This window comes from Triturus cristatus, chromosome 4_2 (genome assembly GCF_964204655.1).
Source record: "Triturus cristatus chromosome 4_2, aTriCri1.1, whole genome shotgun sequence".
Classification (NCBI taxonomy): Eukaryota; Metazoa; Chordata; class Amphibia; order Caudata; family Salamandridae; genus Triturus; species Triturus cristatus.
Genome location: NC_140586.1, coordinates 826,334,619 through 826,359,606, shown reverse-complemented (window position 1 = coordinate 826,359,606; position 24,988 = coordinate 826,334,619). Strand labels below are relative to the sequence as shown.

The following is a 24,988-nucleotide window of genomic DNA, read 5'->3' as shown; positions in this document are numbered from 1 at the left end:
CTCATGTTCTTTTGTAGGGGTATTTCCATGATATTCATAAGCAACTCTCCCAGTGGATTAGACAGCCCCGCTATTATTCAGCTAGTACACCCTACAAAACGAACTGCCTCTGGCTAAGCATAATGGGATATTGGAGCTCCCACAGTTCTTAAATCAACAGTCTCGTTTTTCTTTCCTTATAATGGCAACCTATGGGCTACATTGCCCTGCATTTCTTTATCCCTCTCTCTCACAGCAAAAAGGTTTGTGAAAGATTTTTTCTTTGACCGTACAAAGTTGTTCATGCATTGGGTTCATGTTTTCTTGGATATTCCCATTACGTTCCTTCAAGATGAAGAATTTTGACCACTGTAGCCTAATCCTATAAGCTGCAGTTTGACTTTATTAAATGATATTTTAAGGCCTTCCTGAAGAAAGGCTAACTTCAGCACTTAAGAAGATATATTGGAAAAAGTGCTCTGGGTCATCGTAGGCAGGCAAGACTATTCAATGCTTATGACTATCCTGGAAATACCCATACAAGAGAACTGGAGTTTCAGGTACGAAACTATACCTGTAAGAAACTATACCTTCTTATTCAATTTCTTCCTCCTTCTCTTGTGAATATCCTTCTCATATATAATTCCTTTACTATTCTTCTGAATGAATGAGCAGTATGTTTTCACTGCTCAGACTCTGGGAACTACTCTTCTTTAAGCATTCCATGAGAGCTCAGGTGTTTTTCTTGCTTCGGTCTTGCATGTTCGACTCCGAGCACTGTGTTGCTCTCTTTTCACCCTATTTTCAATTTATTTCCTCCAGCTGCTCACTTCAAGCTCCTCATTACTTCCCTACACCTCCTCTGCTTCAAACAAGTAAAAATGTAATGTTTATTTACTGCTCTGAGTGGTGTCTGCCATCTTGGAATAGTAAATAAAAAATAAAAAAAGTTGCCTGCATCGTTCCGTATGAATATGCATGCATGGACATATGTCATCACGCATGCACACATAGTGACACGGCTGCCAGCAGTGTCATAACATGTACTCCAGCATGCATGCGTTCCCGTAATTTTTTTTTATTTTTTATTTACTGATGCAACGCCTCATCGGCAAAAAGCATTGGCTAACCAATAGTCAAAGTGGTGAGAGCTATACGTATTTAATTCAGGGAGGGTTTAGCCTGAGTTAACATTTCCTCGCCATACAGACTGATGTTGATGATAGACATTAGAGGCTTATATGACAACATCCATAGCCCTCTAGTAGAAGAGACCTTGTACATACCACTGTATGCATGACTCGCGTGGGAGAGAGGAAGCATTTACAGCCTTTTAGGAGGCGAGAGTGCACACAGATGCAGTGCTCCTATGTAGAGGTACTAGTCTCAAGTTACTGCTGTGCAAGGGTAGGCTGAACAGCATGGCTTGCACCACTGCACAAGAGAGGAATTTACAGCTGATTGTAAGCATGAACCTTTATGGGACACTATGTGCAAGTGCTTGCTATGTAAGTTTGCTGCAGATTCAGCATAAATAAAGCGAGGCTGGAGTTACACGATCGAATGATGCACGTATTCTGCTTGATCAACTATGATTGTAGCTATGTCTTTATGAATCAATGACTGCTGAAGCTTTTATGGGCGTGCTTCTGTGAATTTTGGGGTGCATTTCTAAAAGATGGTAAGATGACCGAAACCTAACACAGCCTATTTCTTCACTTCTTTTACCAGATGCAGATGTAAACGCTTCCGGGAGTTCGATGCACGCCCTCTCCCACATCCGGCAGGCAAGAATCCCTCCACATCTCCTCCAGAGAGTCCCAGGGGTGCTGACTCCCGGTGCATTCTCCTTCTGTGAGGTGGACTCTGGATTCGGCCCAATGTTAAACCGCAAAATGGGGAGTCAAGGCTTTGGTGGGGCTGTGCCTCCGATGGCTGCTTTCCCGCCGCAGAGATATCATTACTTTCTAGTCTTGGACTTCGAGGCGACATGCGATAAGCCACAGATTCATCCTCAGGTGAGCGTTGTGAATGCATGCAGAAGCATACTGCCAATTCCCTCTAAACTAAGGAATGCTGTATGGTTATTTTCATTCCAGATTCTCGACAGATTTTTGAGTTGTGCTTTTACTTTGCCCAATTCAGGCTGCAGTAATATCTAGTCTTTTGTTTAGTGTGCATCATCACCCTCCAGTGGACAGTAACCTAAAAAAAATATGATTTACTATTGAAGCCAAAGACTCATGCGCCCCTGCTTCCTCCCTACCTTCAGTGTGGTATATGCACATCCTGCCCTGTCTTGCAGTTACATTTTGCACAGTCTGACCTGCCTAGCTTAGTAAGAGCGTTAGCTCAATTGGGTTTCCACATCATTTCTTGGGATTAACAACTGAAAATAGCATTCCTCATTATCAAAGGAGCCAAGCACTAATTTGGTTCATTGGATTTTTTTTATTCCGCATTATTTTATTAGTGAACTTGTCATTGGGGTAGCACAGTTTCCAAATAGGGTTAAATAGATTGCCTAATTTGAAAATAACAAGAGAAAATGTATCTGAATAGAAAAAATTGAAGATATGAAAATATACTTTATATCTGAAAACTGTGGAAAAAATAAGTTCTAAAACGGCAAACCATTTACAAAAAACACGATTCATCAGATTCAGCAAGTTTGTGGTTTTAGCCCATGTCGGCTAATAAACCTAGTAAGCGATTCACTGAGCGCGTTCACCATCTCGGGGTTTGCGAGTTCAAACACTGAACAAACTTGCTGCATCTGATCAATCGTGTTTTAACAAAACGAACAACCTCATTTTTTTTTAATTAAGCACCCTATGGACTAATTAATGTGAATGGATGACTATGAAACACCTATAGGAGAGTACAAAGCCCTGAAGAAGTCTCGGGAGAAGGGACAAAACACATTGGCTACGCTGGTGTGAATACTTTGCACATTTTCAATAAAAGAATTCATCAGCACACAAGCTTGAACGACTTTTAATGTATTTATGGAACATGTGTGTAATATTACTAGAAAATTGAAAGTTGTAATTGATTAATTTTGTTCTGATTGGAAAAGATAAGATTCGATATACTAAAAAGTAGTGCGTGCTGATCTATTTGATGTACAAGTTCTAAAACGGTCAGCTGTGTGTGGTAGCACAACAACGGGGACTCTCTTACAGGGGGGCACTCAGTAACATTAGAAAAAGCAACTCCTGTGGAGTTTGGCTATAAAGAGAAATGTCCAAGGTGAGCCATGGGGGAGACTGGTAGAGTGCATCTTCTTCGTCCATCACGGTAGCTGCAGGCTCCCTTAAAATACAAGTGCTTTGGATTTAGCACTCCCTAAAATATTTTTTTTAAGACCTGCTCCCTTGGTATAATATATTTCTGGAACATGTTTTGCCGCTTTGGGAAGTCTCCTAGCTTTATACATATAAGTGAAAACTGTAACAGTCTTGCGACATGCCAAACAAAGTTTTTTTAAGGCAGCCTCTCAGCCAGTTGAACAAGTAGACCGTTTTATTGAGGATCAAAATACTGCAATGATATGAGCTGTGGAATTCTCCTAAACTTGTATCTGGAGTGGCTATCAAGGAATTTGGCTTCAGTGTGGAGGAAGATGTGGACATGTCAAATAAGTAATTCAGCTGAGCATGCCATCCCATTGTCACATCTGGATGAGAAATGGTTGTGAGCATCTCCACTCGGTGACTGCAATAGAGCTCAGGTCTTACCTGCTCACAAAAGATTACTCCAGGAATAGGGCAGTGCAGTGACTTGCCACTTCATGTACAAGAAAAAATGCTTTGCAATGATGAGGGTGGCTTATTTTAAGCTATTCTTCTCGGCTCCACCCAGTGTCACTTAAGTCTCCATATGGCGGCTGATACCGAACTTTTCCAAGGTTACTAGCAGCACAGGACACCACCTGGTGGATCCATAAGCAGAAACGTGAGGAAGTTTGTGAGATTCTTGGAAAGTCCCTAGTGAGTTTCAAACGTATATTTGATTTCATTATTAGATCAGTTAACAGTAGCTGCAGTTTTCAGTTGGTCATGTCTCCTCAGTAGAGGTCTGTGGGGTGTCAGGCTTTTACTTCAGTCACCAGTGTGCATTGTTAACCCATGAGCAAATTACCCTGTTAACAATTTATTTCAAGTTAACAACTCTGATTTCAAATCTCCTCCACATCCCCCCAAAACTGGGATTGGGTTTCCCAGAACTTTGTGCAAAGTTTCAAAAATATCCTTCACTTGTGAAGTATCATTCTGCGCATGACAGTGAAATGTATAAACCTAAATTTGTATCCATTGTTCAAAGTGAACAGGAAGATCCAGATATTTACACAACCTCGCTGGGTGCTGGTACCAGAACAATATACGTGGATGGTTTGACATACTCAAGAAAGCTTTCAGCTCATGGATTCTAACCATCGCTTCTATCATATTCCATGCGTGAGCTGCTCTGGAATCTTCTTTTATGTTATCAGTGTTGGGTGAGGGAATGGGAGAATGTTTTTCCCAGTCAAAATAAGTACTAAACACTAAAGGGTTATACATTTATATTACTTTCCCACTCTGTACTTTTCTGATTCCTCTTCACCAACCCATCTCTCATTAATGGAGCTAATGTATGAGGGAGTTGTTAATCAGCTGGAACCCTTGTCCCATGAATATGATGCATCTACCACTTATCCTTCTTTTTGTGAAATTCCTCCCAGGATGACCTTCCTCCTCAAGATTCATTATCGCTTTTTGTTTACATGTGCACAGCTTTTTGACTTTGAGTGCAACAATCAGTGCAAATCAATATTGTCATCAGATGTCAATATTGTCATCAAGAAATTGCAGCAAAAATACTCTAGTTAAAATACAACCATAGATTAATACAATGCCATAGAGTGTGGAAGAACATGGAAAGTTTTACATATTCTAATTATAGTCTGTGGGCGGGTTGAAAAAAGGACACTTAAACATGTATCCGAAAATGTCACTGAATGAGGACACTGCAATCTACGGGTCCTTCCTCTGTAAATAATCTTTTATTGGAAAACTCCCAAGTGGATCCTTTTGAAGATCATTCAAGATCGGAAATGTTACCTACCAGATATAACTTGTGGAGAGGGAAAAAGAAATACAAATATTCCATGTAAATCTTTTAAAAAGATGAGAGGGACCTATAGTCTATCAGCAGGCTTACTTAAGTTATGGAACTCTTAATGAGACAGAGGAAATGGAGATTGGACTTGATCTGAAGGGTTCAGAAATAAAACAATGAGGAGATCTACTTAAGACCTCTCAAGGACGAGGAATATTCCTCTTCACATGATATCGTGGAGGTATTCCGAAAATACTATCAGAAGTTATATCATAAATTAACTCATATTCTGATGGCGTTATAAAAACCTTTCTTCATAACTGGTTATCGGGCCAAGATTTCAATCCCTCGGTTGACGAATTAGTCAAAGAAGATCTTGAAAAAGAAATTTCAATCTCGGAATTGGAGATTGCACTCTCTGATCTTGCAACTGGTAAAGCAGCAGGCCCGGACAAAATTCCGCTTGATCTGTATAAGGTGTTAGGTAAACAAATACTCCCCTATTTATTGGATCTGTTTCTGGGGGTTCAGTATCATTCAACCCCACCTGAATCCTGGAAACATACCAATATAGCAATTTTTGCGAAAAAAGGTAAACCCCCGCATCTCCCATCCTCTTATAGACCCATATCTCTAATAAACTCCGACTCAAAACGTTATGCCAAGATCCTAGCTAATCGGTTGAGTGGGATCGTCGAGCATCTTGTCTCCCCGTGGCAGCATGGCTTTATCCCCGGTAGGGGCACTACGGATCACATCCGGAGAGTCATCACCCTATTTGACATCATGGGCACCACGGGGGGGGGGAGATGTCGATGATCCTTCTCGATGCCGAGAAGGCATTCGATCGTGTTTCATGGAGCTTTCTGTGGAGTGTCTTGGAATCTAATAACTTCGGGAATAAGTTTATTAGAGCTATAAAGACCTTGTATATAGATCCTAAGGCAAAAGTCTCAATCGGTGGTACCGAGTCGGAGTTTATTGAGATACAGAGGGGTACGAGGCAGGGCTGTCCCTGCTCTCCAATATTATTTGCCCTTTATATTAATCCCCTAATTGTAAAATTGCTTTCTTCACCCGGTATTCGGCCTGTTGATATAGGTGTGTTCTCAACGAAAGTTTTGGCGTATGCCGATGATGTGGCTGTTCTAACAACAAATCCTGCTGACGCAGTTCAGGAAATCGAACTAATTACCCAGGCCTTTGGTACCTTTTCAGGTTATTCCCTTAACAGGGATAAAACAATGGTTCTCTGTACAAACAATACGGTTTTGGATAGTCCCCTTAAAGTGAAGCAAGCCACCTATTTAGGTGTCTGTCTGTCTTCCGATGTGAGGGAAATTGACCATCTTAACTATACTCCCCTGATTAACAAAATAAAGACTGACCTCAGGAGAGTAGATAATTTACATCTTTCTATAATTGGCAGGGCTAATTATTTAAAAATGGATATCTTTCCAAGGATACTCTACTTGTTTCGAGCAATCCCGATCTTACCTGGAGGTAGTTTTATTAAGATCATTGACTCCTCCATGTCTAAGTTCATGTGGAGCTTTGGAAAGATTAGAAGAGCACTACCATTTTTTACTCTACCCCAGGAGAGGGGCGGGCTAGGTATTTCCAGCTTAACATTATACTTATGGGCAACACTTCTTCAACATATGGGCCCATTACTGAATTTTAAATCAGCCACTTCGATTACTATGGAACCCTCTATCCCTTCTATTTATGAGCTGAGTCTTGGGACTAAATGCCAAGGCCTATTTTTAAGGCAGGTTGAACCATTATATTATAAAAAAATTAAGCTAAAGGTAGTCACAGATGCTTGGAAGGTATGGAAATCTGTATCCAAACATTTAGTTATTCCAAAATTTACAAAATATACCCCCTTATGGCGTAGCTCTATTATCTCTATTAGTCTTAACGACTCTACCTCCCGGAGGTGGGAATCCTTAGGTATTAATACAGTGGGTGACTTTCTTGGTCAGGAAATTACTTCGTCATTTGGATGGCTGCAGCAGAAATTTACTATTCCAACTACCGACTTTCTGAAATACCTTCAGGTGTTTACAAGCATTTGCAACTGTATCCCTAGAATTAAATTGGATAATATCAATCTGTTTTCTATTATTGGAAAACGCTCTACTAGAATTGGCACTCTCTATCAATTGCTGATCCAAAACACTGTAGATGACGTAGAGCGGGTTGAGCAGGCTTGGGCCACAAGGTTAACTAATCCAAATGTTGACATTGACCTATGCTTGGCCCTCTCATCTAAACTCTTTATTGCCTCGAACCTTAAAGCCCAATACTACAGAGTTCTCTATAATCTTTATTTTACGCCTGCAAAGTTATTCTCCTGGGGCTTACGGGCTGATGATAGCTGCCCCAGATGTAGCCAACTCCAAGCGAATTTAATCCATATGTTCGCGGATTGCCCCAAATTAGGTTTATTAAAGGCTACGATTATGGGATTCTGGGCTCAGGTATTTGGTCACGACATCCAAGAATCAGTAACTCTTTATTTAATGGGACATGATGATTCTCTTGGTCATAGTATTGAAGAACAAAGGATACTTTTTTTGGGCACTGCTATTTTTCGTATTATTCTTGCTGCGCGGTGGAAGGACCCTGAACTACCCACTTTTCAGATGTGGCTTAGCCGTTTCTTGGCAACCTATAAACAGGAGCTTTCAATATATAGTTCCAGAGGTAAAAAAACCAGACTTCTTGGGGCCCAGATTTGGGCTCCTATCTCCAAATGGTATTCAAATCAGAGGTTTAATGACATACCTCCCTCGACTTGATTGATGTATTTTCTTCTTGTTTTTTTTTCTTATTATTTTTGTATAATTAATTGAACCTAAGTTTCCTTGCTGGATCTTATATCTATGTAAATCGTTCGTATGATCTCCTGTATCAAATTTGCTGTTGTTTTTTTTGTATTTGACGATATATTAGGTTTTTTATTTTTTATTTTTTATTGACTGAATATGTATTGTTGAACTTTTTTGTTTGAATTTTGCTCAATAAAAATATTTAAAAAAAAAAAGACCTCTCAAGGACTATTTTTGTTTTCATGGCATACTGATCTATCCTCAATACAGATTGCGATAGTCCTAATACCTCGGATTATATGGAAGTGCAATGCATCCTTTGTGAGCAAAGAAGCCAAGCAATGTACAATTAATGAGCCATGAATAAGTATACAAGATCAAAACAACTGCCGCCTACAGGGGTGGTCTAAACACTATGCAAGAACATAGGAAGACACAGCCTGCTGGGAATAGCAAGTATCCCCCAATGCCACACTGTCTACTTACCTATGTACTGTCAAGGGGGTAGAGAGGCTATCCCACCTACCTTATCAAGCCGCTTCCCTGGAAGGAGTCGGGCATCAGCGGTGTGTTCCCGTCTGATTTGTAACACATTTTTATTGGTTTTCGGAAGAAGCCATATGGACAGCCCCATGGGCAGTACAGAGAAACAGTTGGGAAGGCAATATGCATTACAATTACAGACATTAGCATTCCTGAGGTCCTCCCAGAACTGGCTGCAATCAAAGAATCCCATCAAGGAGCCCCCAGGAGCATTCTACTGGTCCCCACTACCCTCCTCCGTAGTCAATTCAGCATACAGCTCGGCTGTCCTCCACACATGTTACAGTCCAATAGACCGATTCAAGTAGAAAACTCCCAATATCCATCCCACCCCCGGTCTTCAAACACCCTAACAAAGTCTCCCCCACACCATCCACCAATTGTGTTCCGGTCTGATGGCTTAATTCCCGGGGGCACACCTATTTACAGTGCCAGAGGTGGGGGAGGAGGGGCATGTTGGTCGAGTGAGAGGGTGAACGTGACAGTGGGGACATCAGGACTACTCTTGACCTTACCGAGGACTGATGGTAAATTCATTTAAGTCCAGAAATAAAGAAGAAAATGTTTGCCACCCCTGAAGGGTTATGACAGTTCACGATTTTGCCTTTCGGGTTACATGGAGCCTGCCTCAGCCACTATTCAAAGATTAATACTACCGTATTGAAACCTCTGCAAAACTATGCTTTGGCCTATATAGATATTATAATCTATAGGATGTCCTGTGATAAATATCTTAAAAGATCTAAGAGCAGCCTTCTCTATGATTAATCCTAAAAAAGAGTATAATGGCTGTTAACCAAGTTAAATATTTGGGCTGCTAGTGCTGGTATGAAGATATATCAAATCTCTCCCTCTCCCTCTTCAGATTAAACACAGAAAAGACAAAGCCCAGGCAAATTCTGCCTTTCCCTCTAGATTTCCATTGTCTATTTTCCCGATCAAAGAACTTAAAGGGAATGATACGTAACGCAATACACTTACCTGCAAATAAAAGGTAGCGCCAATAGTTCCTTAAAAGCCCTAGGGAGAAGAGGAAAGACCAAGTCAGGCTATTAACCAGAAAGAAAGGACTAGTCAGAAGACAGACTAGACCTGTCAAGATGGAGGGACAGAAAACAAGATGAAGGCATACATATGTAAAGTAGCAGAAATTACTCTCGACATGAAGAAAGAAGTCCTAGGGTCCCTTACGCCAGGAGTAGGGTGCGGGTGTTGTGCAAGAACAACACCCAGGGCAACCGAGAACAAGATCCTGCAGGAGCCACAGATCCTACAGCAGCCCAGAGAATCAACATTCTCATAGTACTACCGCAGACATCGAGGATGAAGAATAGTCCTGGAAGGAGGACTGGTGGCATCTGCCCCGATCCTAGGATGGTTTGCGGCTGTACTAGAGTGGCGTTCTGGTGGCAGGAGAGAAAACGAGTAAGGAGGAAACCTTGCGGACAGCAGGATCCTGTGGCAGAGACAAGAGAATGACTCCTTGTGGGAACTATCTGTTCGCTGACATAAAGGGACCAAGTGTGAAAAGTCTTTATGACATTAATATAGTAAACTTTTCACTGTCCAAAATGTCCAGTTCGCTTGCTGTTCTCTCAAATTCAGTCCCACGTTAGCGCTTATTAAGCTTTACTTACCTATACTGAACTGTTCTTTCACAGAATAATAAACCTTTCAAAATTCTTCCATTTTTAGCCATTCACCCACTACAGATTTTAGGATCAACTTAATTTCTGTTATCTTCCACTTTGGACTACCTTTGTTCCTGGACTAATCCACCATTACTAAGCATTGGTGGTACATAAACGGTACACTCCTATTTCTACTCCATTTTGCCCTAATCCATCTTTTATTCTCCGATCATCATCTATCACATTCCTATTTCCCCTAAAAACTATGTAGAAAAACCAAAATTTCTGTAAATTCAGTTGCCACTTTGCAATTTGTAGTCTGACATTTCCTGCCGCTAATGAAAACAATGTTTTATGGTGGTTCTGCAAACTATCTGGAACCAATGGTTAAGTAAATGGAAATATCTTTCTTGCAGACATTTAAGCACTATGGTTTCAAATATTTTTGACCCCTTATCAGTTCTTAATTAGTGATATTACTGTCCCTAGTTCTCTCTTGCTGGCATCCACTGCCACTACAGTCCTTTGCTTCACATTGCTATTGTCCTGCACGGGAGCACAGCGTATGTGTTTTTTTCAGTTCTTCAAAACGACCATGATATTCTCTGTCTACAGATACTCAACTCTTTTCTCTAATAACACCCCTCAGTACAGTTTCAAATAAATGTGGCATATTATTCTTGTAAGCCTAGGAAAAGTCACACATTTTCCTCATCCCAAGGAACTGTTGGGATCAAATCCTTTTTTTATCTGATAGGGATTTGGTTATGACGCACCACAAGACACCGTGAGTAAAGGCAACTTGTAGCAGAGCCCACAGGCGTTGAATACAACACTGTACATTACATTCTAAATGCATGGAAATTGTCACAACATATTATCTCCCTTTTTTAAAACAAAAGACAGACAAAACCCCCTCAAAATCTCAACATAAATAAACCCATTATTCAACACAAAAGGAAAAAGTAACCCAGGATACAACTATAGCCAAATGTCAGAGCTATAATACAAACCTATTATAAACATTGACTATCGCAAAATACACAGTTCACTGCATGTAATCATCATGGAGTCTCCATGAAACATGTCTAACATGAGTAGATCTACACAACATCTGATGTTCCACTTTCTCGTGACCCTTACTAATTTTGCCACTATTTTCCACCTGTCTGGGACCAGTGTTCTCACTGACCCATTCCAGACTTTCTCAATTTTGCCAGTGTTCCATCAGTGACCGCTCTCCACCATGACTGCCTTACCACACACCTTCATTACAGTCAAAATGTCCCTTGAGCTGACCCCACCTTTCACAAAATATTGACATTTAACCCGAATAACATCTTCCGAAACATTGTCTGTTTGACCGATTTGTTAACATCATAGCTGTCTTTCATTTTCTTCTGAAACTCTCCCACTCTGTTCAGCACTTACCTGATCAAACTTTGTAGTGGGTTTACTTTGTGCAGCTTTGGTCAACAATGCGGGAAAAAGTACAGATGTAGAATGGCGTCCTCTGAGAAGCTCAAAAGGAGACACCGTAGTGAGTGAATGGGCTGTTGTGCGATAAAACCACAACATGGACATCATGGCTTGATCTACATCACAATTATTGTTTTTGCCCCACTTTATGCACTCAACCACAACTCTATTCATCCTCTCCACCAAACCAATGGTTTGTGGGTGGTAGAGAACTCCTCGAATGTTTCACACCAGATTCATCTTGGAACAGCTTCATTTCATAACTCGCAAATTGATTTCCATTGTCAGATAAAACAAACTCTGGAAAACCTTCCCTCAAGAAAATATCCTTTAAGAAATACTCTGCATAGATAGCCGTGGGAAAGTGAAAAGAAACATACTTCTGCCCATTTACTATGGTAATCCATCAATACAAATGCATAACGTAAGTGATGTAGTAGAAAATGAAAAGGTCCCACCGTATCAATGTTCACCTTAGGCCATGGGCTCTAAGGCAAAGGTATCTGTTGTAGAGGTGAAGTCACGACCTTGAATCCTTTTTATGCGCTGCTACACACCACACATTCTTTCACCACCGTATCAAAATCCCTGTCCATCGAGGGTCACCAATAGTGCGCTCTAATCCTTCTTTTTTTCATAGTTGAACCGAGATGTCAGTCATGAGCATTATTAACCAACAAAGGACTGATAACATCCGGGGGCACACACTTGTCCCACCTCCTCATCACCATCTCATCCTCCATGGAGAGATCTTTGTTTAATTTATTTTTTTTTTTTTAATGCAGATTTATATAGAGCAAACTCGACCCGAAAGTATTGGAGCGCTTTACATGAGCACCGGTTACGTTACACAAGGACACATTCAGGGACGGGGAGATTAAGTCATTTGCCCAGAATCACAGGTTGTGGACGCGACCCAGAGGCTCGAACCTTGGTTTTCAGCACCAAAGTCGGCAATCTAGCCGGCAGACCACATCCTCTCCGCCGCTTTAGAAAAAGGTTATAATTCTGAACACAAGTACCTCTCCTTAGGCCACCCACCGACAATAAACTCTTTGACCTTTGACAGGACATCATTCTCACCAGTGGTCATCCAATGATTCTCAGAACATGCCCTACACCCATCTGTTATAAAACAATCTTCCTTGTCACCCTCCGGGTCTATAGTGTCTTGATCACCAACTGGTAACCTAGAAAGAAAGTCTTCTGTGATGTTCTCTATAGCAGGAATGTACCTCTCTTCGAAATCATATTGAAGCAATTTGAATGTCTAGTGGGCAATGCGTGGGGTGGTGTATTTAATCTTGTCACCACTCAAAATGTAAACAAGGGGTTTGTGGTCCGTCAGTATGACATATTTTGTGCCCCACTCATAACTCCTGAATTTTTTCCTGGCCCAGCAACATGCCAGCAACTCCTTCTCAATCACCGAGTAATTTAACTCAGGCTCTCTCAATACCCTGGAAGCATAACTTACGAAAACATCGCTCTCGTCAGAACACTGAGTAAGAACAGCACCCAAACCATACTCACTGGCATCCATGGTAATGGTACATGGAAAGCCTGGATCATAAGGACTTAACATCCTAGCATTCGTCATTTCAAACTTAATGCACTCAAACATGTTGCGGCACAAGCTGTCCCAAACAAATGGAACTTTTGTCCAGCATATTATTCAGAACCTTCATTTTAGATGCGTAGTCCGGGATAAACCTAGCATAATATTAGCACATCCCTGTGAACGAGCGTAGCTCGTCCTTGTTTTTGGGTGCCGGACAATCTACAACTGCCTTTAAAAAAAGCAGGTCTGGGAGAAATGACATTACTTGATATGCCATGTCCCAGAAATTCAACGTCTCCGTTCCAGAATTCCCACTTCTCCTTCCTTACTATGTTATGTTAAATTAATTTCTAAAGCGCGCGTACACCCAGCGGTTTCATGGCGCTATGGCAATGACGTACTAGATCAGAGGGTTACTGGTAGGCTTGGATGAACAAGAGAGTTTTGAGGAGGGATCTGAAGTGTGACAAAGATGTTTCGAGTCTGATTTCCAAGGGAAGGGAATTCCACATTTGAGGTGCCAGAAAGGAAAAGCTGAGTCCACCGTGTTTTTTCCGGTTAAAGCGAGAGGGGGTGAGAAAGTTGGCATGTGACGAACGAAGTGCACGGGTAGGGGTATAACGAGAGATTAAGGAGGAGATGAAGACAGGCCTCCTGCCTGTTAGGGCTTTAAAAACAGTACAGCCCAATTTAAACAGGCAACGTTTGGCTACTGGGAGCCAATGAAGATGTTTCAGCAAGGGGCGGACGTGTTGGGTTCGAGGTTGATGAGCAATAAGGCGTGCGGCTTGATTCTGGACCAGCTGAAGGCGATGGAGTTGATAGATAGGGATGCCAACATAAAGAGTTGGAATAGTCTAACCGAGAAATGACTAAGACCATGAGTACCACAGTGAGGGCTTCGGTGGTGAAAAATCTTGCGATCTTCCGAATTCTGCGGAGGTGGAAAAAGCATGAAGATGTAACTGCACCGATCTGAGGCTTCATGGACAGGTCACTGCTGATTATTACTCCAAGGCGTTTAACTGATTTGGAGGGTATAGGAGAATTTCCTAACGAAGAGGGCCAAAAATGATTATTCCAGGGATTTGACGAACCGGTCAGCACCAGCTCGGTCTTATCAGGGTTGAGCTTAAGTTGGCTGGCGTTCATCCAGTCCCTGATGAAGCATAGAGTAGCCTGAAAGCTGGAAATAGATGCAGTAGTGGAGTTAAATGTTGAACACAAGTTGAAGATCGTCTGCATAGTTGAAGCAGGCTACCTCAAAGTTGCAAAGTGAGTAGATTAAAGGGACCATGTATAGATTGAAAAGTAGAGGAGAAAGAGAGGAGCCCTGTGGCACACCGCAGGTTAAAGTGGTCTTTTTGGCGGAGAAGGCGGCAAGGCGAATGGCCTGCAAGCGGTCCCCCAAGAAAGAGGAAATCCATTTAAGGGCCGTGCCCTGAATGCCTGCGTCCCTGACACGGTCGATCAAGAGTTTGTGATCGACCGTGTCAAAGGCGGCCGAGAGATCTAGAAGGATGAGGGCTTGAGAGAGGTTGTTATCAGCCCCCCTACGGAGCTCATTCATCACGGCATGTATGACCAGCTCAGTAGCATGTGCAGGCCTAAAACCGGCCTGTTGGGGGTCAAAAAAGGACGAGCGTTCAATAAAGGAGCTGAGGCATTGTGTGACATGGGCTTCCAAGATCTTGCTCAAGTAGGGGAGGAGGGAAATGGGACGGTAGTTGGTGAGATTGGTGGGATCGGCATGAGGCTTCTTCAAGATGGGTATGACCTCTGCTACTTTAAAGGAGGCGGGGACAACCCCTGTGATTAGTGAGTTGTTGAGGAACACGAGCGGGGGATCGGGGCAAGAGAGAAAGGCTTCTTGGAGGAATAAGGGAGGGCAGGGATCTGAGGGGGAACCCGAGCTAACCTTTTTTAGAAGTATAAAAAAATCTTCTTTGGAGATCAAAGGAATTTGATCCATAAATTGGATGTTTTTGGGTGAAGTCCCCAAGACTGGACAGAAGGGGATCGGAGGAATACTCTTTTTGATAGTGGCGATTTTCTGAATGAAGAAGTTGTTAAGAGCGTCGCAGAGATCCTGGGTGGGTGCTGGTTTGATAGTTACTCTATCAGGTAGAGATAATTCATTGACGATAGAGAAAATATCTTTTGTTTTAGTAGACGAATTCGTGATTTTTAATGAGAAATATGAGGTTTTAGCTGCGATAATGGCTTTTTTATAATCAGTTAAAAGCTTAGTAAAGGTGTCTTTTGTGCTAGGGGAATAGCTACGTCTCCACCTCCGTTCTGCTTGTCTAAAGAGAAGTTTTTTTAATTTGAGATCCTCTGTAAACCACCGCTGGGCGTCATGTGGCCGCCTGACTTTGGAAAATTTACAAGGTGCAACAGTATTACTGGCCGCACATAGCCAGTTATTGATGGCAGTTTCTTGAGCGTTAAGACAATCCGTGACCATGGGCAGAGAGGTGGAGAGTAAGGAACAGAACTCCTCTTTGTTTGCTCGGTCCCCTGGTTAAGATTTTTTCCGGTGTTGGGGGTTTAGCTGGTCGAGGCAGGTCCAAGGAGAATTGGATAGAATAATGGTCAGACCAAGAACAAGGAGAGATGGATAGAGAAGAGATGGACAGGTTAGCTGTCCATAGCTGGTCGAGGAGGTGTCCTTTGATGTGAGTGGCAGTGCGGACATGCTGCGTGCAATTGAGGCCCGAGAGAAGATCTGTAAATTCACGGGAATGAGGGGTTTCGTTAGGGTCAGAAGGCCAATAGTTGAAATCACCAATTCTCATTAGTTTGGAGTTGTTTATTATAAGTTGGGAAATAAGATCTCCAACTGACTGAGGAAAAGAGGGCATGGAATGAGGTGGCCGATAGAGCAGAACGCAGATAAAGGAGGCATGAGGGGACTCGAGTTTAATAACTAGGCTCTCAGCAGAGGGAATAGTAGTGGCAGTGAACTGTAGCTGGTGGTGGATAATGGCTGCCACGCCACCTCCGGATTGTCCAGCGGGTCTATTGGTCTGTAGAATATAATACCCCGTGGGAATGGCGGCCAAGATATCTGGAAGAGAATCATCCGTTAGCCAGGTTTCACAAAGGAGAAGGACATCGGGTTTTAGAGTGTCAAGAAGATAGAAAATTTCTGATTGATGTTTTGGAAGGGACCGAGTATTTAGATAATAAAACTTCAATGACTGTTTGGTGGGGCAGTGGGGGGGTAGGAGTATTAGACGGGGAGGCAGGAAGGTCTTTCCCAAGCGGTGGAGGAAGGGGTACAGGCAAAAAAGGCCCGGAGGACAGGATTCCACAAGCGGAAAGCCTTTGTTTTAAACGTGGCATAATAGGCCAGTGGTGACGGAGAGCGCATAACTCCCCAGAAGAATATGAGAGGGAATAGGCGGCGTGACCTTGCCCTGGTCGCGGACGGGCGCAGACGGGCTTGCCTTTAGCGCGCCTTCGGCGCGCGTCTGCTGCGCGCTTGCGCTGGCATCGTCAATTTATGGCCACTGGCTCACGATGACTAGAGCACAAGTTAACCCCCTCACCTAAGATGGCGGCCCCGATGCTGACTGCCAAGTCCTCCGCCCGCGAGAACGCGACGGGTCCGGACAATGGCAGCAACGATGGAAGCGAGGCGGGCACGAAAGGTACAGGTGAGGGTAGTGGCAAAAAACAAGTATTTTAAAAGCAAAATGCAAGAAACAGTATTCCAAGCAAGTGACGTGACAATAAATTTTAAAAAGGACCACCTCCCGGCTTCCGCCTCAGGAAGTACGACATACTCTGCGCGCTTGCGCTGGCATCATCAATTTTTTTGGCCACTGGCTCACGATGACTAGAGCACAAGTTAACCCCCTCACCTAAGATGGCAGCCCCGATGCTGACTGCCAAGTCCTCCGCCCGCGAGAACGCGACGGGTCCGGACAATGGCAGTAACGATGGAAGCGAGGCGGGCACGAAAGGTACAGGTAAGGGTAGTGGCAAAAAACAAGTATTTTAAAAGCAAAATGCAAGAAACCGTATTCCAAGCAAGTGACGTGACAATAAATTTTAAAAAGGACCACCTCCCGGCTGCCGCCTCAGGAAGTACGACATACTACCACCCCATTTGTTTAAAAAATTTGCAGAACAGACCGAAGAATTTTGTCCCGATCGTCTAAATACTTAGCAAAAATCAACACGTTGTCCTGAAAAGCTAAGATACCTACAATCTTCCCCAACAATTGGTGCATTATGCATAAAAAACACTGCGGAGGCGAATGACAAGCCAAACGGCATCCTGCAGAACTGGAACATGCTAAAAGGCGAATTGAATGCAGTGTAATAGCGGGACGTATCTTCTAACACTACCTGGTGATATGCAGAGGCCAAATCAATTTTGGAGAACCACTCCGCACCTCTAAGCTCCTCCAAGAGATCATTGTTCTTGGGCGGTGGAAATGAGTCCACCCAGATTTCTTTGTTCAAGCTTCTCAAATCAATGCACAAGCGCATTGCACCATAGCATTTGCATGTAACCACTAAAGGAGAAAGCCACGAACTAGACTCAATTGGTTCAATGATTCCATTGCTTAGGGAGTTTTTCTAGTTCCAATTCGAGCTCCTCTCTAAGAATGAATTGAAAAGACCTAACCTTGTGTTTGACAGGAATGGCTCCTTGCTTGACTTTTATTCTGTGTTTGAAACCCACAATTCTACCCAGACCTGTTGAAAAGCATTGGGAAACTCTTCTTCCAAAGCAAAAGATGGCGGTGTATCTTTGATGACTAGGACCTGTTCCCGGCCGGAGTACCATACCAAAAAGACCTTGGTGGTACCAACCCAAAATGTTTAATTCTCTCACAGCCACATAGATTTTGCCTTGAATCTTGCGCCCCCTGAATTCTAAAACCTCCTCAATGTAACCTTCTAACTCAATTTTCCTTCCTTTGTATGAAACTGGTGCTCTGTCTGGCGGAAACACTCTATCTTCCCATGTTGTTCGATCCAATTTAGACGTTATCATACTAATCCTCGCTCCAGAGTCAACCGGCAAATGTAAAACTTTACTACCCACAACAATATCAACATAGGGACGAACACACTCCCCGTGATCCCCCCTTGACAATGTTATCATCCGTATCCACCACAATCATATCTTGGGAAGCTTTCTTCAAGACCTGTTCTCTAGGTTCTTCATTGCCATCAACAACAATGTTGACCTATGGTACTTTGGTTTGTGCTCACTTGCAGACCTTGGCAAAATGACTTAGTCACTTTTTTTAATTTTTATTACAAGTGATATTTTTTGTTGGACACATTCTACCATCTCTAACATGTGGCCGATTGCCACACCTCAAACATATATTAGATCGATTTAATAAATAAATAAAAATTTAAAATTATCAACATCCTTAGTATCTTTGCGACTGATGTGACCTGGCGATATCGCATTAATATTTACAGTCTCCCTTGCAGAAGAAGTTGGATTGAGTTCTTTAAATGACTTCTGGGCCAGTTCCATACTTCTTTTTGTTGAATATGTTTAGCAGAGCTGTGCGCAAGGAACTGATCTCTAACCAGTTGGTCTTGAAACTCTCCAAATTCACACTGGGAACAAAGTTTGCTTAATGCACTAATATACGTGTTAGTATCTTCATTTTGCATTTGATAGCATTTGAAGAACTTATGACGGAGCACAACTAGACTGGGTGGAACGTCAAATCTGGTAACCTATCTCTTTACAACTACTTAATAGTCATCCACCTCTTCTCCATCAACTAGTACAAGATCAGGTAGGTGTTTGAAAACCTCACTACCCCAAAAGCCCAACGAATGCTAAAGAAGATATTTCTTTCTTTCTGGTCTATATCATGATGCAGAAATGGCATCGAAATAAATTTCAAATCCATCGAACCATTGTTTCCAAGGCATGCTAGGACTGCCAGATGACCCTAAACAAGTGATGTTGGATTCACAGCCTGCATGTCCAGGCCAAGTACTAACAAAGTAGACTGGAGCCTAAAAAAAAGATATGCGAGAGGTCCACACGTGTGACCCACTGTTTATATACTCAGCTTAAACAGAAACCCATGCAGAATAGGTGTGCTTGTCACTGCTGTACATAAGGAATTGTATATAAAACAATAAAAAAAACTGCAAACATGGCCCATGCCATCAATGCCATAGATGTAACTCAGTGTTTCTGGGTGGTCAGCTGTTTGGAATAGACAGCTAGACCCAGAGTGAACCATGCTTTATCCCACCTAAGAAAGATGTGCAAATCCTCTATTAAACATGCGCTAAAAATATACACTTGTGCAGGTGAAACGCAGAATGAGGAAAAATAAATGATAGTACCAAAATAATTGCACCAGCAATTGACATGGTAAGTCTTACGCCAATCGTGCAGTCTGATGTACACCAGTTAAACTGTAAAAGTTGTGCCTGTCACAATTGTGCAGGCAAAGTAGAAGAATGTGCCTAAAATATGAATGCCAAATTGTAAACGAGGTATGCCTGTCACACCGACTTTGCAGGCGTAATCAATGAAAATCCTTAAAACTCGTGTGCCTGTCACCGTACGTGCAGGCAAACTAAGATGAATACCTTGAAATAACTATAGATGGGAAGCTTCTCCAAACTAAGATGATCGCCAGGAGTGAAGGACTACAAACAAAATGCCTAGCAACCAAGGCACACCGAAATGGCATAGAGCGTGTGACCATAACGTAGAACAATTAGCTTAAAATTCAGTCTATAGACATAAAATGGCATACAGCTAGTGTGCGCTTGGTACAGCAAAATGTTGAAATGGCACATGGTCATGCGCGGAAGGAGCTGCCTGACTCTGCGTGAGCCAGGCACTGAGCAGAACATGCGCAATACAACCTGCTGTGCCATCTTCACTGCGTCCGTGCTGTGGGATCAGGACTTGGCTCCGAAGTACGGTAGCAGCAGCGCCTGTAGCCACAGTCTGAGGACAACAGTGTCCGTTCACGCTTGTTGCTGAGTACCTAGATGCAGAAGAACTACAGCAAGTCTCGCCTGGACCTTTGAAGCCGGTAATTGTGTGGGATTGCCTCAGTGACTTCTTAAAAACACTTGTCGCGAACAAGGATGTTATGACGCAACACAAGACACGGTAAGTGAATGCAAGTTGTACTTTTATTGAAGAGTCTGTACCAGCAAGAAGCCACCGCCGTGCTCTGTCGGACGCGCTCCAACTGCCACAAGTAGAACGTTTCCACAGACAGCCCTCAGGCATGGAATACAACACTGTACATTCCATTCTAAATGCATGAAAATAGTCACAAGAGACTTCTAGCCCCAGATCCCTTACCTTTGAATTATCCCATGTTGTCAAACTGGATCAGGAATTGTTTTATGAGCACTACCCCTGTGCGCCGGTAGGTGAAGTCATTCGGCTCCGCATGGTGTCGTCCGCTCTGAAAGTGACGTGTGTGGTGCCTATGTAGGTGCCACCCCAGCACGCTGACGTCAGTTCTTCACTTTCTGTGCCAGTCGGCGTAGATCTGGAGAGGGCTACCGCCAGTCAATTTTCAACCAAGCTTTTTTCTTTACTTTTTATCCAAGTCTTTTGAGAATTTTCTCCTGGTGTAGCAGGATGTCAGCTAGGAAGGCTGGCTTCAAGTCCTACGGTGCCTGTCACTGGCAGATGTTGGTGACGAACATCACCTTGTTTGCTTCTGGCACCTTGAGCGCGATGAAGATTCGACGACCTGCATAGACTGCTGCTCTATGCATCCCAAGGCCTGAGGGCCATGACATGATGATACGAAGGTCTCAGTCCCGACCGAGTGGAAGATCCCAGGATCGGTCGTAGAGTCCTAGTCCTTGTTGCACTCCAAGTCAACTTTGGGTAAGTCCCACAAACACAAGAATAGTAAGAAGTCAAAGAGAACTTCGACTTTGCCCTGTCTGTCGAAGTCATTCGAAGTTTGGCTCCACAGATGAGCCTGGGCCGGCTCCAAGATCCCTGTGTTTTCGAGAGCTGGAGTGACCCCCGCCCAACCAAAACCTCTTATATGACCCATTTCATTTCAGCATTGGTAATGACTCAAAAATGACATTTCCCCATAGACAAAATCTCATCACATGTTAATTTTTTTCATGATTTTATTATTTATCAAAAATACTTGTGCTGATTCTTTTATATTTTTTATATGATTATTTTCTTTTTTTGTAGTTCAATATTCATAAAAAACATTTACAGATACAAATTCATATAGTCCATAAACAATAGAACCTAACAGTGGAACCTTCTAGCTGCCAGCACCTAACCTGATATCACTCCAGTAATATTGTCCCTTTCTATACTTCCAAGGGTCTGTGTGCACACTGAATAGCACCTACTGTCACAGTGCTTGTTCCATCAGGAACCTAACAATTTCAAACACAAGCACAGGTGTACCACATCGCATCATTTAATCTAAGAGGATAAATATAAGGTATTTCAAGAGCAACCATTTCTTTGGTTTTTTCTTTTTATTCCAATTTCACTTTGCGTAGATAAACGAAGAGAGTCTGTAAGGGCATCAGATTCGCTGCTCGTAATTTCTCCTCTGGTACGTCCTTGCACGGATTTCCCTTGGAGTTACGTTTCCAGCGCATCTTTTATTTGTAATTACCATATTGTGGTCGTCTTCTTTGCCTATTGATTTGTGACCCAAATATTCTTGGACGCTGGTACGTCCATCTTACCTGGACGCATTATAGGTTTACCCTCTTATTATGTGGTGCCAGCGTGTTTTCACCTAGACCTCCTAGACCCTCGCGATACATTTTGAAGATTTTTACTTATGGAAATAGTTCTGCAACCCATCGTAATATAAGCTGATGTCGTTTTAAGTCCTGGATTGTGGAACGTGCTGTGCAGTTTTCGGCTAGTCGTGGCCTTTATATTGATGGCTCGCAGATTTTGGATATAATTATACAACGTACCAGAGGAGAAATTACGAGCAGCAAATCCAATGCCGTTACAGTTTAAGGAAGTTCTTGATCTCATCTCCGTTCAGTGTCCTGAAGAAGTCCTACATTAGGACGAAACACGTCGGTTGTACTGTGTGTAGAGTCATTAGAACTGGACACTCTTCTTTTATCTACGCAAAATGAAACTGGAATGAAAAGAAAAAATCAAAGAACTGTTTGCTCTTGAAATACCTTATATTTATCCTCTTGGATTAAATGATGCAATGTGGTGCACCTGTGCTTGTGTTTGAAATTCATATAGTCATTCGTATTAGGTTAGACATTAAAAGATTAGATTTCTCAATTATGGTAACCCCCATACAAAACCATCATACTTTCACTCTCACCTTTCATTCTCTTCAATCATACTATCAAGCATACCTAACAAAAGAGATAACAGTAAAATACACAACTTAAGCGGGATCCTACTAACTATTTTTTTCTAACATGATTTTGGATATCAAATTTAGCATTCAAAAATGTGTTCAGTTGTGTCTCTGATTCTTCTCTCGTCTGAGTCTTGGGTAGGATTCCCAGATGTGTAACGGATGGCCTACGCAAGTTTCGGTGAAATACAATTTATATCACATTCCTCAGGACGAATAATACATGCATTTCTTTGAATCTGTATAGTGGCTTGGGGGTTATATAGATTGTTTGACGTAGGATTATCTCTGGGTCAGCAAAAAATTTTTTCCTCCAAATGGAAACCAACAAATGGATATACTTTTAGGAATTCTATTTCCCTGTGGGATTCGGGTGCGCAGGTGCTACCCATGGTGTTGGAGGAGGCCCAGGTCATACTCTCATAAGTTATGTCTGTCGAGAGAAATATAGTGAAGTTCATGATTCGATGCGGGCTAGCAACAACTGACTCTCTGGGCAGAGCAGTTTCTTTGTCGGTGGCCTTAAGGCAATATGCCTGGCTGAGAACAACTGGCTTTTCCGGGGATGCCCAAGTGTCACTTATGAACATGCCTTTTCTTTGGAGACAAGGCAGACTCCGTGCTGAAGCCCTTCAAGGATTGCAGAGATACCGTCAGCTCCTTGCGCCTTATGAGGGCCCCTCGACAACCCCAGTCTGCCTTTCGCGGCCATGGGAGGGGCTTCCAGCCAGGTCTGTACAAGCCCAGCCACCACTCTGCACATGCTTCCCAGCCTCTGCGTGGCTGATGACGCGGTACCCACAGACCCCATGAGTTGGGCAGACAGAGGTCAGGCCAGTCCACCACTCACCTGGCAGCCTCCAGACCTCTTTAGTTTATCCTCTTACCATCCTGCGCACCCAGTGGGAGGCAGGATACGCCATCACCTGCCCCACTGAAGGTCTATAACATCAGACCACTGGATTCTTCAGATTGTCCGAAGGGGCTACTCCCTCCCCTTCATGACCGTGCCTCGATCCATGCCACCCACTTGCGACAGTGAAGGGGGACCATCTCTCCTTGCTCAACCAGGAAGTGGTGGCTCTCTTGGCCAAGGGAACTATAGAGAGGGTGCTGATGCCAGAAGTAGGTTGTGGTTGTTATTCTCGCTACTTTCTGGTGCCCAAGAAGGACGGAGGCCTTAGATCTATCCTAGATTTGCATCCGCTCAGTTTCTTCCGCAAGAAAGAAAAGTTAAAAATGCTCAAACTAGCTCTAAGCCTGTCTTCTCTGGACCTGGAAGATTGGATGGTAGTGTTGGTCTTGCAGGACGCATACTTTCACATTCCTGCCCACAGGTGTTTGCCTGCCGTTCATGGTGGGCCACAAGCACTTTCAGTTCGCCGTGCTTCCTTTTGGCTTTCCCAGCGCCTCTTGGGTGTTCACCAAGGTGATTGCATGGTTGCAGCTCATCTGCGGAGATCAGGGGTGCCATTCTTCCCCTATCTTGACGACTAGCTATTGAAGGCGGGTTCTCACCAGGCTGTCATCTTCCACCTCCAGACTACAGCAGACCTCCTGCACTCGCTGGGGTTCGCTGTGAATGTGCTGAAGTCACACCTGACTCCATCTCAGACGCTCCCTTTAATTGGAGCTGTTCTCGGCACAGTGCAGTTTCAACCTATCCTCCTGAATGGTGAGTCCAGGATATTCAGGCTATGATACCAATGTTTCAGCCTCTGCCCTGGATTTCAGTGATACTGACTCTGATACTGCTGGGCCTCATGGCCTCCTGCATCCTGCTTGTGACGGATGCCCGCTTGACTATACGGGCTCTTCAGTGGGACCTGACGTTCCAGTGGCCATAGCATAAGGGGCATCTCTCTGACATGGTCCAGATCTATGAGGGACCTGCAAAAGATCTGCAGTGGTGGTTAACGAACCGTGATTGTCAGCAGCAGACATATCTCCCTTCCCCAACCTGACAGTAGTGACAGATGCATTACTCCTGGGATGGGGCTGCTATCTGGGAGAAGGGAAGATCAGAGGCCTTTGACTCCGAGCAATCAGGCTGGCATTAAAAGCCTTTCTGCCCTTCATCAAGGGAAGGCTAGTGGAGGCGTTCACGGACAACACCACCACCATGTGGTACTGCTACAAACAGGGCGAGGTGGGGCCATGGACCCTCTGTCAAAAGGCCCTGCATCTCTGTACATGACTGCATGTCAGGGCATATCCCTGGTAGTACAACACCTGGCAGGCTTTCGGAACGCCTGGTGGACGAACTCCGACGAAGATGCCTAGCGGATCACAAATGCTGTCTCCATCCAGTGTGATGCAGGGTCTCTTTCAGCTGTAGGGAGACCTTTGGTCAGATCTGTTCGCCACTGCAGAGAACGCGCAATGTTAGCAGCTCTACGTGCTAGAGTTTTCAAGGCAACTCTTGCTCGAAGACGCTTTTCATCTAGAGTGGAGCACAGACTTCCTGTACGCCTTTTTGCCCATACCATT

General features: G+C 43.4%; 1 protein-coding gene across 3 annotated transcripts in view; it reads left to right on the top strand.

Annotated features, from left to right (window-relative positions):
* The window catches only part of ERI3 (ERI1 exoribonuclease family member 3), a 1,537,399-nt gene that overhangs the window by 197,673 nt on the left and 1,314,738 nt on the right, over positions 1 to 24,988 (top strand). For all 3 annotated transcript variants that reach the window (XM_085602780.1, XM_085602782.1, XM_085602781.1), the window contains one exon: positions 1,711 to 1,997. In XM_085602780.1, the coding sequence (XP_085458906.1) occupies positions 1,711 to 1,997 (287 nt within the window). The remainder of the gene's footprint in view (positions 1 to 1,710; positions 1,998 to 24,988) is intronic.